At 40.0% G+C, this 13,868-nt stretch overlaps 1 protein-coding gene across 1 annotated transcript in view; it reads right to left on the bottom strand.

Moving 5' to 3' along the window:
• kcnh4b (potassium voltage-gated channel, subfamily H (eag-related), member 4b) overlaps positions 1–13,868 on the bottom strand; it is a 62,963-nt gene that overhangs the window by 21,524 nt on the left and 27,571 nt on the right. The window contains exon 5 of the mRNA XM_050060648.1: positions 1,794–2,034. Within this exon, the coding sequence (XP_049916605.1) occupies positions 1,794–2,034 (241 nt within the window). The remainder of the gene's footprint in view (positions 1–1,793; positions 2,035–13,868) is intronic.

Below are 13,868 nucleotides of genomic sequence, written 5' to 3'. Positions count from 1 at the left end.
CACGTATAGTCATATTCATATTATTCAAACTGGAAGATGTCACACAATTGCAGGGGTGTGGATTAGTATCTCACTATCACTATCCTCATTCATACTTTAAGAAGCTACAAATTATATTCAGCCACAAAATAAACCTGAGAACAGACAATGAGGAAAAAGTAAAGTGTGAAAGGTCACAAGCTCAGATTCAATCCCAGTAGTTTACATGTATGTGATACTTTAGACCACGCCATGTTTGTTATTCACACCTCTCAATATGGATTTGGTAGTGTACCAATTTTAGCCATGGAAATCTCAAATGATAACTGTATAAATGAAAAGAAATGGACCATGTATGAAAAAGTGAAACAGCTGGAATGTGTCATTGTTTTAAGGCGTCCATATGGATCAGCGAGTTTGCCAGGTGGATCATCTTCATCTTAGCATCAGAAATGTAGCAAGCACATAACAGGCAGACCTCTGGGTGTGTGGTCTGATGTAGAAAACCTCATCTGTCATCCAAGCTGTCGATATTTGCAGAGATGTTGGCTCATCACTCAATACAAATTTCGGATATGAGAAGCTAAAAGAAGGTAAGATGCTGGGAATGATTTTTGGCAAAATTAAATAAAGATTTTCGATTATTTTTTGACAGCACACACAGCAATGTGCAGGCCAAAAATCATCAAAATTAAAGACAGTGGAAACCTCCTGTCCAATATGCTTTATTCCCTGAATGATTTTGGCTTGCATGCCTTATTTAGAGTGCTGTATGAAGCAGTTTTCGTTTTTCTAACTTGCTATCTTTCAATTACACAACTTTACAATAAACAAACAAAGTCTGGGTAGTGACCAAGTAAAATAGTTTCCCCCAAGCATGGATGGTGACCCCCTCTTTGTGCCAAACTGAGCGATTCAGTCATGAACTCCAAATTTAATCACGGTTAATTTACAGTAATACCCCCTTTGCACCATAATAGCTCTGTTTTTTTAAATCGGTTCTGTCCAGGATTCACAGAGCCTTGGTGCTATCTAATGAACCAGCCAGCATTTCCACCAGTTTTGAGCAGTACCATTGTAATTGAGGATGTGCTATCAATGGAGGGCGCTGCACAATGCACAACCCAAATGAACAGTAGTGGCAAGACGGCGGATCCCATTGATTTCACGTGAGCTATCCAAAAAACAAGCATGGACCAACTATTAATGATGAGAAGACACAGAGGAATTTTATGTGAAAGACTCCATCCTTTCTTTCCAATCTTCAGAATATGGCACAGCCACTGATGTTATCACAGTTCTCAATTCAGGTCATGGAAAACCTCCTATTTTTTGGCTGGAAACCAACTTTTTGGGCTCAAAACCAATTTATTTCTGGTTGAAATGCTTAAAACGAAGGAAACTAGGTGCGCAAACCAGAATGAAACCTGTTCTATGTTGGTGGAAAAAGAGTTTCTATTGGAGGACAACCCTTCTTTCTTGACATGGGTGCCTTCCTTTGGAGGTTAACCATGCATTACCAACTGGGAGAAGTCAACACCCAGGTTCCCTGGAACTGGAAGTATTTTCAAGGGAAAAGATGACTCGGTGGCTCTTGCTGCCCTGTTGCCATTCATGGCGAGAAAATGGTCAGATATTGGATAAAAATGTCACTTTGCTGCATGATTCAAAATAATTTCAAAGCGCTAAAATATTACCATGATTCAGATGTTGAGAGTTCTGAGAGAGAATATTCTTTTGAACCTAGTGCTTAGTTGAGCCACAGCACAAGAACTTCAGGTAAGAATCTGTACAGTCTTCTTTTCAGCTCTCACCTATAATGAAGAGCATTTCCACCACGATGTCACTGACGATGGTGGAGCGCGCAGCTGTGACGTGGTCATCATACGGCGTAAAGCTGACATTGTAGGGCACGGTGACAGCCACATAGAAGGTGGCCAGCAGAATGAGCCAGTCCCACAGGGCTTTGGACACGCTGTAGTGGAGCAGAATGAAGCGCGACTTCTGGACTGCTGCCACCTTGTACTCTGGTATCGAAGGCTTGTCAATAATGCCCTGTAAGAGAACAGGCAGACGTGCAAAATTATCTCGGGAAGATAACACACACAGCCATATGCATATGCATACATAAACACACACTCACCCTCAATAACCTCTTGAATTTCAAGCATATGTTGATAAATATACACAACAAACAAAGCACATCGAAGAAGCTGCATAAATGAATAACGTGATAACCAGATGGTCATGAGGTGGAGTGCTGTGAAAATAAATGGTAATCAGATGGACACTGCCGTGCAAAGATTTTGCAGAAACAGACAATATAAATGTCAGCAGTCACTCTTGTGCTCTGACCGCTGATGATTCAGTACGCTAGGCAACTCAAGTGAAACAGATATGGTAATGCTGCTGGTTATCTGTTCTTGACAGCCTCCTTATTGACAGTGATAAACCTTTTAAATGGCCATGCAGTAATAACACAAAGTCATAGAGAGCGGATTGTGGTCAGTGAGGGGGAAACGTATTACTTACAATGACGCCTGTTAATCTCATACATGACTTGGCCTTGGCTTGACTTCCTCCCTCCAAATGCCATTAGTGTTTTAAGTCTCAGGTGTCACAGTACAGTGGCCATCAGCTGCTGTTACTTCTGAGAGCAACGCTTATTCATTCCACTCATTTAATTTTTTTATTGAGAAAATCCAATCTCAGAGAGCATAAATTGCTATTACTGATGAGTCGGGGAACCCATTTGGCACATAATAAGAGTGCAGCTCTCCAAATGGGGCCATGCACTTGGCACATAATAGCCTTAACCAGGTTTAGGAGACGGGAGGAGAAGATATTACCTGCTTGACAGTGGTGAGAGGGAAACAGAAAGGAGAGATAAATGAGCAGTAATTCATCCAAGAACAATGTGGCCACTTCACAAACAGGTGAGACAAGCAACAAGGAGGCTGGTAAATTAAGTCTTAGCTGGAGATTTCCTTGTAGGGGCTCTGAGGCTCATTTGAAGGGAACAGACTAACATTTTGTTCGGAGGCAATGGACAACCTTTTCTTGTATTTAAAAATGAGAGAAGTATCGAAGAACAAGGACACACTACTGTACGAATGAAGGAATGACTGTATATTTAAATGGAGTCTGCTTCTTGGTGTGCAGACTTATTTGTTTTTGTTTTTCACTTTGCCAGATGTTTCTTTGGTCTAGCACCCACTCCATTGGACGTTGGGATGTGCATGCCTTTTGTACAAATTTTTTTTTTTGTAATGTCAAAAACAAGCCCTTTAAGTGGACGCAAATTGACCGAGTGAAGATGTCCGGAGTGTTTACACTGCAGCCTGCCCGTTGCTTTCACTCAATACTGGACCGGTTTCAAAAAAGGTTGTTCCTAATAATCATTGGGATGTTAGATGTTTCAGTTTATTTGACATACAGAGAGCCACACAGCAACTCTTTAGCATGGCTTTACCCCCTTGTCGGAGAAGGACATGACGTTTTGCGGGCGTTCCCATAAATACACACTGTATCTTTCCGTAAGTCAGTTGTAACACCAGTGGAAAATCTAGCAGAGAGACCTTGCTGACTGTCATCAACAGCTGTAACCACTGTAAAGATCATTCAAGCAATGTCAGCAAAAGCTGGACTGCTTTTTTTTTTTTTTTTTTAATTTGCCTTACGACACAGAGGTCAGTGCGCCCACCCGACCTTTGGCACTCGAGGCGGTCAGCCGAGCACATCCCAATGATTAGAAAAGAAAAGCCCAGCACTGCGGGGACACATGGGACAAGCATGTCACACAGCTACAGCTGGTCTTCGCACTTCATTAACTCACGCTGTAGCTCAGAGCTTACTGTTTCAACTACATCTCCCAGGATGCTTTGGGCATAAAAGCCCGTCCTTGGTGGGAAAGAGGATGCACACAGCATGTGACTCAAGCACTGCCTCAAGCACAGAATCCATTACAAAGGCATCTCAGGCTTTAATTTACACCCAAAATGCTTCACCTTTTTTCCAACAATGCAGCAGGAGTGCACAATAAAACTGTAAAATTACCACAGGTCCACAAGTAAGCAAATATGACTCAAATGACTCTGCTTTGCTCTGTACTTTTTATATGATTGTAGGATCACTACTGTACACCTACAACACTTGGCAATATCCAGTTTCAACAATTTCTCTTTCAAATTGTGTTACAGCGAGAGACTACAGATAAACATTCGCTGTCTCAAAGTGTTTGTGTGTGAGTGTGCAGAGGGCAAAAATAAGAAATAGAAAACACGATAAACTGAGGGTAAGTAAGATGTGAGCGCGCAGGTCATGAACACAAACTACGAGCTTTGTGTTTCACAGTCAGCCAAAAGAGTATTTGAATCGTAACTTGAAAAATGCCTCCAGATTCATAGCCCTCTGACAAGTGCATTAAAGTGAAAAGAGGCAATAGTGGCTCTCCTCTGGGAAAGTGCTTAAAATCAAGCCGACTGAGCTACTTGTCAGCGTGCCTAGTTATACAGTAGCTGATACACTCATGGGCTGACAGCATCAAATCTGCCAGAACAGACAAAACAACAACTCAGAGTGTTTGTGTTTTGGTAAGGAGCCTTCAGGCAAAGAAAAACTCGAGCTCAACCTGTTTTTGAGGAGGCGATGTAGTGTGTGGTAAACCATTTAAAAAATATGCAACCTCTGCGGCCCTAAAGGAAGGTGCACAAGGTGCGCTTATGAAATCAGTTAACAGATTCCCACTTGTAAATTATATCTATGTACTTAAAAATCAATTCCTCCCCACTTCTGTATCTCTCTGTTTTATGACTGGGCTCCTATCTAAAGATACATGTCAAGTAAAAGTATAGCTTCCCCCTTTTCTTTCTTTGCCTGGCAGGCTGATGGGCTACAAATAGAGACCTAGTCAGAGAAGATCTGGCTGGCTGTGGTGTGGAGGCAGAGGAAGACATTGTTAGCTAACTGCTACTGAGAGACCGACAGAAAGAAAGAAACAGACAGAGAGACAAAGTGAGAGAAAGATGGAGGGGGAGACAGACAAAAAGAATGAAAACAGAATGGGAAAAATATAGTCGGAGTGGGAGGATGGCAGTGGCGGAAGAAGTATTTTTGATCCATTACTTAACTTAAAGAATAGCAAACCACGATGTGAAAATACTCTTACAAAATACTATTACAAGTTGAAGTTAAAATCGAAGCAGTATCATCAGCAAAAGATACCCCAAATATCAAAATTAAAGGTTCTCATTAGGCAGAAAAAATAGCCATTTTCAGTGTTGTTTTAACACAATTTATTTTCATTACTGACAAATTATTGTGTAATCAGCATCTTTAAATTGTAGCTGACTGAGGTGGAGATAATCCTAACTTCTTTATATATTTGTGGGTTACTTAATCTTATATTTTAACCTGATAATAAATTATATATGTTACATGAAGGACAGCATTCTCCTCTGGATTGTAGTGAAGTATTAACGTGCAGAAAAGTTGAGTACGAGTGCTTTAAAACTGCACTTGTGAAACATTAAGTATTCAAGATTGGAGTGGATGGAGGGCTTCAATATTTGCACTGCAGTAGGAAAGACAAGGGGAACAGAAGAGATTATTCAAAAGCAGAAGAAAATTGGGGGCACCACAGAGTGACAGACACACAATACATGGAGAGACAGAGGGATCCAGAGGGATGAAGCCAAACAGAGGTGAAAGTGACAGATGGAGAGGGAGAGAAAATGTGTAAATCAGCATGAGGATAGAGGGTGTATAGTCCTGGTTAAGTAAAGGAGGTCTTCCAAAACATAAGAAAATACATGTTAAAAGACTGGTAACTATACACTACTGCATGGTAGGGTTAGACAGTTGACCAGTTTGTCAATGTTTTTGCCCCCTAAAAGTTGTCTCATCCCCTGTGTGAGTGGCAAGTTCACTACATTCAACCAGTGATGGATTATTAAGTGCACCTATCAGGTCCAAGGAGTCAGAAGGGCCCTGGACCAGAGCCTCTGTTTGAAGTGGGTTTTTTTTAAACATTTTTCTTTGGAGAGTCAATCAAAGGAACACAAACAGCTACAAGGAGACTCACAACGGCTACTAAGAGATGAAAAATGACCATAAAGAGATGCAAAATGACCTCAAAGAGACTAATAACAACTAAACTTTACAAAGGTAATTCGCCTGGTGGTAGAGGTAGCACAAGGGGACATTTGAGGATGTGTGCAAGTGTGAAAAGGAGAGGAAATAAGAGACAGAGAACAGGCTGTGAACACATTGTAACTCTCATTGTTTAGTTACGTTCAACCCGGGATGGATTACTAAGTGCACCTATCAAGCACCAAGGGGTCAGGGGGCCCCTGGACCAGAGCCTCTGTCTGAAGTGTTTTTTTTGTTTTTGTTTTTTTAAACATTTTTTTGTTGGCGAGCCAATCAAAGGACCACAGAGAGATGCAAAGGTGACACAAACAGCAACAAAAAGACTCACAAATTGCTACAAAGAGATGCATAATGACCACAAAGAGACTCAAAAACAACTACAAAGAGACGTTAAACAGCCACAAAGGGATTCAGAAAGACTGCAAAGAGACACAAAATGATCACAGAGACTCCAAACTTAGGAGCCCTGGAATAGGGCCTCTGTTTGAAGTGTTGTTTTTTTTAACATTTTTGTTGGAAAGTCAATCAAAAAAACACAAAGAGATACAAAAGAGATGCACAAATAGCTACAAAGAGATGCAAAATGACCGATGAGAAACCCAAAATGACCACAAAGAGACTCAAACTACTACAAAGAGATGTAAAACAACCAGGAGACTATGAAAAGAGACAAAATGACTTCAGAGAGACACAAAATGACCACAAAGAGACTCCAAACTAAAAAGAAATGCAAAATGACCAAAAAGAGACTCAAAATGATCGCAAAGAGACTCAAAACAACTACAAAGAGATGTAAAACAACCACAAAGAGATTCAAAAAGACTACAATGAGATAAAATGACCACAAAGAGACACAAAAAGACCAAAAAGAGAGTCCAAACAAATACATAGAGACATCAACCAACAACATAGATTCAGAAAGACTACAAAGAGACACAAAACAACCACAAAGAGACCCAGAAAGACTAGCTAAGAGACAAACATACTAGAGACACAAAATGACCACAAAGAGACTCAAAACAATTACAAGGAGATGTAAAAAAAAAAAAAAAAAACAGTTTTAAAAATACTACAAGGAGACAAAATGTCCACAAATAGACTCAAAATGAGCACAATAAGAGTCCAAACAAATTAAAAAGAGATGTAAAACAACCTCAAAGAGATTCAGAAAAACTAGCAAGAGACAAAAACACTATAAAGAGACACTAAATGGCCGCAATGACACTTCAAACCACTACAAAATAACTCAAAATGACCAAAAAGAGCCTCAGAATGACGATCACCAACAGGTGTATGGTGGGGTCTTTTACATGTCTGTGTCCTGAGGCTTACAGTGTCACAATCCGTCCATGCTGTCAACAAGCTCTCTTAGCTCTTAAAACAACTCAGTTAGTTGCCACAATCATATAAACCCATGCAAAATAGCTGTTATGAACATACCGTCCAGTCTATTCGCCTTAGCAGTTGCTGCACTGCTGCCGTAGTTTGCTTAGTGCTAACGTTAGCTGCTAACGAGGTGCTCTCGCTGTGCAGTGGGTTGTTTATTGCATTTTCTGTGGAGTGACAAACTCATAACATACAGTTTTTTTGCTTTACCCGGACTTTAAAGACTCTCCAGACGCATACTCTTTTCATTCCTATTAATAAATAGCTGCTTTGTGAAGGCTAATGACTTGGCTAATTTTAACACTCGTTAGCTAACGTTACATATAAATCCCACAGGGCAGTTCCCTACACAGTATTATATTGTGTTACCTTAATGCACTCTTCACAAAAGGGCATTTTTGTTTCCAATTGCTTATTTCTTTAGTAAAGAGTTTACTTTAGCCTTATTTTTTAAGCAAGGTTATTTTTTAACAATCGAAAGTTAGCTAAACTAGCTAACTGGCATTCAGATAAAGAGCTGTTACTATGGTTACCTGCAGTTTAATGTAACGTTGGCGATTAGGAACGTGCGAAAACAGGGCCATAATCACCTATTTCACATTGGGGGCACCATTTTAAATCCACACCTTCTGCGACCTAACTCATGAGCGGGGTCTGGGGGGAATTACCCGGAATTACCCCACGATATTATGACTTTTTTATGATATACTATACCATAACTTTTTTTTTTATTACATAATATACTATGACTTTTTATGACATATTATACCATGAGATTTTATGACATACTATGACTTTATTATGATATACTATAGCCTACTATGACTTTTTTATGACATACTATGACTTTTGTATAACATACTACACTATGACGTTTTTAAAAAAAAAAATACTATACATGACTTTTTTATGACACACTATACTATGACTTTTTTATGACATACTATACTATGACTTTTTTATGACATACTATACTATGACTTTTTTAATAACATACTACACTATGACTTTTTATAACATAATATACTATGACTTTTTGTGACCTTTATTATTGCATTTTTATGACATTGTAATACTTAACAAAAACTATAACAGTTGATGGTGATAAAGCCTACATAACACTCACATTACATTCTATTTCTATAATGAAAAACAGAGACAGTACAGTGTTTGACGTTGACTGTACCTACAGCAGTTAAGCTTCTGCTGGGGTACGGCAACGCCACTGGCACAAACCACACACAGAACTGCAGTACACCATAATACTAGAACCTGTAGTAAGTGGTCATAACTGGGGAGACATTTTGAGCATATTTGAAAAATGTGGGGGGCAATGTGTCCCCCAAAAAATACATATATCTTAATTACTGCGTAGGCTCAAACATTTGAATATATGTCAAACTGCTTTACTCTTGTCTTTACTTGTCTTTTTCTCTTCATCTTCCTCTTATCTTTTCAGATATTATTGTACACTCCATCTCTATTATTTATCCCTGTTGTGATGATGAATTTAATATAAAGCAACTGGTGCCAAAACAAAAAAGACTGAACCGTTTTGGGGGCATCTCTGCCTTCCAATCATTTTCCTCTTTGGTATAATGTTACTATCAGCAGCAGTAGCTTCACTCAGAATTGATATTATGATATCATTGTGTTATATGAGGAGGCAATTTTATGAAATGAAATGTACCATCTGAGGACAGTCCAGGGAAACTGTGTGTCATAAAGGCTGATGCCTAGACTTTTGGAAAATGGCTGTTTAAGGAAAGCTGACTGGTGTATGTGAGACCATATTATCATGATGCAACATGCACAGATATACAGTCTGTAAGACACAATCCAGACAGTGAGGCGTGAGGAAAAGCCCATGCAAGCAAACAAATAAACTCACACATTTAATCTCGAGTGTGCATGCTTTGGATCTCATTCTCATGCAAACTGCATTGTATCTGTTTAACACTGGTGGCAGGCCTGCGAGATAAAAGGTTTTCCAAAGTCACTGATGGAATCACAAGACACAGTCCAGTGAGCTGTCAGAAAGACCCAGGCAAAACAAAACAGTCCCTTACAGACACAGATCTGATTTGTATTCTAACTGCTACATGTTTTTGTTTTGCATCAGAGAATACACAGGTTGCCTACATTTTTAATATGTGACATCAACACAAGTTTGTTCTGAATGTGCGCCAACTGTTTACAGTCGTACTGCACGCCATTACCGGTCCCTAAGGTTACAAATAAATTAGGCAAATGTGCCAGCTTTTTATTTGCGTGGAGTCAGTGAAAAGTGACTCGAAAGGTGAAAAAGTTTATTAGATCTAAGATGCAGGATCTTGATTATACCGTGTTTACTGTGCTACTTTGAAGTTTCTCTTATGTACAGTGTGATATTTCTTTCAAATCGTGAGTTCGTGAGTTTTTGGTCCTCTTGTGAGGACACAAATATGATCTCAGTGAGAATTAATAAACACTTTTAAATGGTAATTCGCCTTGTGGTAGAGGTAGCATGGGAGAACAGTGGAGGGTGTGTGCCTGTGCCAAAAGCAGAGGGAATGAGACACAGTGAGCAGGCTGTGAACACATTAACTCTGATTGTTGAGTTTCTTACTCCTACATTTTGTACATCTAGATGTGCAAGAGAGAAAGAGAAACCATGTCAGTGTGAAAACACCGGCTCCTGCTGAGAGCGCTGGAACAAAATCTGAATGATAAATATTGTGCATGTGATCCTGAATGTGTTGATGTTTTACCATATGTTCATCTGAAGCCATCAGTCACTGTGTGGTGCATATGTGTGAATGTTTTTTTGGGGAGGTTCATGTGTGTGCATTATTAGAACAGGTGTGTGTATGGTGTCAGTGAACAGTGCCATCTGTAAGTAGGGGGGATGGAAAAAAGGCAGCAGGAGGTTTGGCAAACAGAGGGGAGGTGTAATACATTGATTCCCATAAAGACACATGCAAGTCAGGCCTGACAGCAGTAGCAGAGCTTTTGTTTTTGGAGGTGTAAACAGGAAGCAGGTCAGGTCCATGTGAGGGTATTTATCACTGCAACTTGGGTGTATTTTTTTTTTTAATCTGACCTGCTTATTTTTTGGGTTAAACCATTAATCATTCAGTCTAAAAATGTCACAAAACTAAAAAAATGTTAGTCAAAATTTCCCAAAGCCAAAGGTGACCTTTTCAAATTGCTTGATTTGTCTGACCAATATTCAAAAACCCAAAGTTCTTTATGTAACAATGATATAAATGATGTGAGAAAAGCAGCAAATCCTTACATGTGATAGTATACACACCTATCAGCCAAAAAGCCATTGAAATATAGAGGAGAATATACCCACTTCCCTCTCTGTAACCTAACCATCTACCTAGGAATACATCCACCTCATCAACTACCACTACACCACTGCTTAAAGGGATACTTTGCCCAAGTTCAACCAGCTTTGTATCGTAACAATGTGGGTAGTATGTGTAAATGAGTACTGGTAAACTTCCCTCCATCTTACCAGTGCTCAGATCTCCCTCTCAGCTCAAAGCTTCCCTGGCTCTAGGCAGGCCCCCAGGAAGTGTGCTGGGGTTTGAAGACAGTTTTCGTGGGGGTAAACACTGAAATTAAAACTTCAAAGTCTGTCACATGACGCCTTTGGGCCCAAAAAGACTTTTCCCATAGAGTTAAATTGTGAAAGAAATGTCTGTAACTTAGTGGAAACATTTTTGTGAGAGTCACAACCTCCACGAAATTACTCGTTTCACTATAGGGATGTAATCCATTTGGTCCGATGACATTGGGAAAGTCTAGAAAGTCCACATTTAAATCATTTTATGCTCATTAAAGGTAGCAAAGTGCTAAACTAGAAGCCGGCAGAAGTCTCTAGTGCACTTGCTCTATGGGCCCAATGTTGTGGAAGCAGAGCAGAGCTTTATGGTTGTGGAAGGAGCAGGCTTAAATGTTTCCTAACCTTGCAGTGATTGCGTGGATTGTTTTCGCCATCCTGGAGCACAGTCAGTGAAAGAGACTTTTCCTCCGCTGGATTTGTAATTCAAGAACAGAGAACCTAGCTTAATGTGAGTGACCGTAGCATGTGTGTGTTTAATCATGGGTGTGGGTTGGGTTGTGGAACTTTTATTAACGATTGCAGGCGGGTACAGGTAGGGTGACCATATTTTGATTTCCAAAAAAGAGGACACTCAGCCCGGCCACAAGATAGCCTACTTAAATGATACTCGCAATTTACTCAAAGATGCCTTATAATTTCAATATATTTAAAGTTTACATGTATGGATAGAAAATTCAGTTATATTACAAAATAATATCTCTCAAAGACAGAAATTCAGTTAGGCCCCTATAGATAGGGGACACATACACACGCTAGAGTGTGGCTACCCGATCTGAGCCCAACGGGTCCCGACAGGTCCCATCGGGCTGGGTTCGGTCAAAAATGTATAAATTGTATTCGGGCTCGGGTCGGATTCGGTCAGATTTCAGTGAAAATGTAGTGTAAAAATAAATAAAATCCTATTGTCTGTCCTGTTTATTGCTTGGGGACTGTTATTTACGTGACAACACCTGAACATAACACACACACACACACACTGGCTGTTTGTTTCTACCTCTCCCCTCGCTGGAAGTCTCAGACCTCCAGCCACCCGCCTCCGCCTTGATTAAACGCTGAAAATTAAATAAAAGAGGGAGACAGGTTTTTCCTATTTTATCTTATTTTGTTTTATTTCTCCCTCTCCTCTCGCTGGAAGCCTCGGACCTCCCGCCTCCCGCTCCCGTCTCAAACACAGAGGTCTCCCTCTCCGCGGACCACCCACGGCGCACGCCCGGCCTGTTAAATAGCTTGTAACCGTAACAACTGTGTGACACAAACTCAGTGCTTTAGTGGCCTGTTAAATAGCTTGTAACCGTAACAACTGTGTGACACAAACTCAGTGCTTTAGTCATTAAATAATGTCAAAAATCTGATCCAGTTCTCTTTACACATCCATGGTCCTACGGCTCTCAAACTCTCAAACTACACATTGTACTCTCACTATTTTGTTTGCCAGCCAACACTGACATAAAGAGTATAGAAGCAGATCCAGAGAGCTGCCCCACTCTCTCAAACTACAATCAAACTGCAAATCTTGGCAGTGCTGATCAGATATAAACCAAGATTCCGTTACTGTGTTGCCTATTTCTCACTCTTACTGTTAAACTGTAGTATAAGATCGTTTGTGACCAGCCAGCTGCCATATTGTTTCCTGTCTCAAAACAGATAAGCTCGCATAATGTCACCCAGCAGCGGGAGCGCTTATTGGTCTGGTGCCGCGCAGTGTATTCTAGTAGGTGTAGGTTTTCTACCTCTTGAGCAAAAGCGAACGCCACAGTCCTTTTCCTCTGCTTTATCTGGTCATATAGCACTCAATTCAAAAGTATTTGCATCTTTCTGCTGCAAAGACAGCCTGATTTTATTAAATGACCATCTGTCCAGCAGTGAAATACTTTTTTAATAAATTATTTAAACAATTCATTTCTGTCAATCAATTAATCAATGGATCATGTCAACGCTAAAAATTCCAACATCTGCATTATAAAGTAAATGTCGTGTCCTTTGGGCCCCTATAACAACTGTTAAACATATAGTTTCTAATATAAATGGGATTAAATTAGAAATAAAATGCTTTCTTTTCTTCATTCTGGAAAAACTGTGTCTGACTTTCACAATTTTTGCTTTATGTTATGATCGGGATTTGACAAATTTGGCCAAACATTGAAAAATTATAACATGTTTCACTGTCCAAATGGCAAATTTCATATCAGATTCTCATCCTGTTTTTGCAGGTTTTAGCAATGTACCAGCACTGAGGAAGAGCAGCTCAAAATTTGGTGTCAAGTAAAGGGCACACCATTACCATTGCCATTAAAAGTTAAAGTGCTAAATGCACCTCTCCAAAAAGTACACAACAGCCTTTTGTCCCATGTTTTTCCATTTTGAAATGCTAATATTAGCCACTTGAATCACATATGTCTCACAGGTTTTCAACTTTTTTTTACATTTTAATTTACCCCTGAAACGCTCTGAATTGCTTTTAGCCCCCTGGGATGAAACGCCACATTGTGAAGGACAGGTTTGAGTACAGACCCAGTTGGTAACTGAGCCTCTGCAGGGAGGGAGTGGGATTATCTCAAAATGGTGCTCCACTAAGAAAACTGCTCCCGTTTGGTATCTGAGAGCAAAACAGGAGCTTGTTCTCATGAATAACATTTGCTCGGAGTGTAGCGCGACTTTATTATTCAAAGCCTACGAAGGCCTTTGTTGTGTAAGACAAGTGGCGATGAAACAGATCATGGCTAGGGTCTATTTCACC

The sequence above is a fragment of the Epinephelus moara genome, chromosome 13 (genome assembly GCF_006386435.1).
Source record: "Epinephelus moara isolate mb chromosome 13, YSFRI_EMoa_1.0, whole genome shotgun sequence".
Classification (NCBI taxonomy): Eukaryota; Metazoa; Chordata; class Actinopteri; order Perciformes; family Serranidae; genus Epinephelus; species Epinephelus moara.
The sequence above is the reverse complement of the archived record's forward strand: the minus strand, read 5'-3'. Positions and strand labels throughout refer to the sequence as shown.